Here is a 1,261-nt window from a genome sequence, read left to right on the forward strand (position 1 = left end):
GAGTTGGATGACAGGGGGAAGTTCTTTAGAGAGAGAGTGGTGAGGTGCTGGAACAGCTGCCCAGAGAGGCTGTGGATCCCCGTCCATCCCTGGAGGTGTTCAAGGCCAGGTTGGATGGGGCCCTGGGCAGCCTGGGCTGCTGTGAGATGTGGAGGTTGGTGGCCCTGCCTGTGGTGGGGGGTTGGAGCTTCGTGATCCTTGAGCTCCCTTACAACGCAAACCATTCTGTGATGCTGTGTTTGTGGTGTCAGAGCTGTGCAGGGGCTGCGCTGTTCCTGCAGGGAGATGAAATCAGGATGGCTGGCTGTTCTAGAGTAGCTCGTTTGGTCCCTGGGGCAGTGGCTCTTCACCATGAATGTGTGAGAAGAGTGGTGCTCAGCCTTCTGCACGCCCACCTTTGGGTGCCAGAGTGCCTCGGGGGACCAGCACTGACCCGTGGGGGTTGTGGTTCTGGGGAGGTTGGGGGTGTTGGGTGGCCTCAGGCTGCGTGTGTCACAAATCAAGGGAACGCTGGCAGCCACAGCTGAACTGTGAAACTGCAGGCACAGTCACACAGAGGGGTTTCCTTTAGCAGCACATCTACCAGCAACCTGTTTCCTTAACTGCTTATATTTGTTCTCCTTAGACGCCATTATTAACGAAAACTACAAATACCTGAAAGGGTTCCTGGAAGATCTCTCACCTCCGGAGCGCAGCGCCCTCATCCAGGACTGGGAGCTGGCAGGGCTGGTCTACCTGGACTACATCCGTGTCATTGAGATGGTGGATAGGATTCAGCAGGTAACACGCTGTGATGAGCTGTTTTTTTTTCCTAAGGGGTTTCCTGCAGTTCAGACAGAACCTCATTCTTAGAGTAACCTTACACCATGCTGATGTTGGTGTATGTCCTACAGGTGTGAGCACCTCGGAAAGTACAGAGCTGGTAGGTGATGTCAAACAAGGTGTGCTCTGCCCTGGCAGCACATGAGAGCTTAGTGAAAGAGGAGGAGCAGAGGGAGGTGCTCAGTGAGGAGCCTGCATGTCACAAAACCATAGAATGGCCTGGGTTGGAAGGGAGCTCAAGGATCACGAAGCTCCAACCCCAACCACAGGCAGGGCCACCAACCTCCACATCTCACAGCAGCCCAGGCTGCCCAGGGCCCCATCCAACCTGGCCTTGAACACCTCCAGGGATGGACGGGGATCCACAGCCTCTCTGGGCAGCTGTTCCAGCACCTCACCACTCTCTCTGTACAGAACTTCCCCCTGACCATCCAACCTC

The 1,261-nt window shown here is 55.7% G+C and overlaps 1 protein-coding gene across 1 annotated transcript in view; it reads left to right on the plus strand.

Moving 5' to 3' along the window:
* LOC109365522 (nuclear pore complex protein Nup98-Nup96-like) overlaps nucleotides 1-1,065 on the plus strand; it is a 5,522-nt gene extending 4,457 nt beyond the window's left edge. The window contains exon 5 of the mRNA XM_019612384.2: nucleotides 626-1,065. Within this exon, the coding sequence (XP_019467929.1) occupies nucleotides 626-852 (227 nt within the window). The 3' untranslated portion in view covers nucleotides 853-1,065. The remainder of the gene's footprint in view (nucleotides 1-625) is intronic.
* Nucleotides 1,066-1,261: the final 196 nt, after the last annotated feature.

This window comes from Meleagris gallopavo, chromosome 1, assembly GCF_000146605.3.
Source record: "Meleagris gallopavo isolate NT-WF06-2002-E0010 breed Aviagen turkey brand Nicholas breeding stock chromosome 1, Turkey_5.1, whole genome shotgun sequence".
Lineage (NCBI taxonomy): Eukaryota > Metazoa > Chordata > Aves > Galliformes > Phasianidae > Meleagris > Meleagris gallopavo.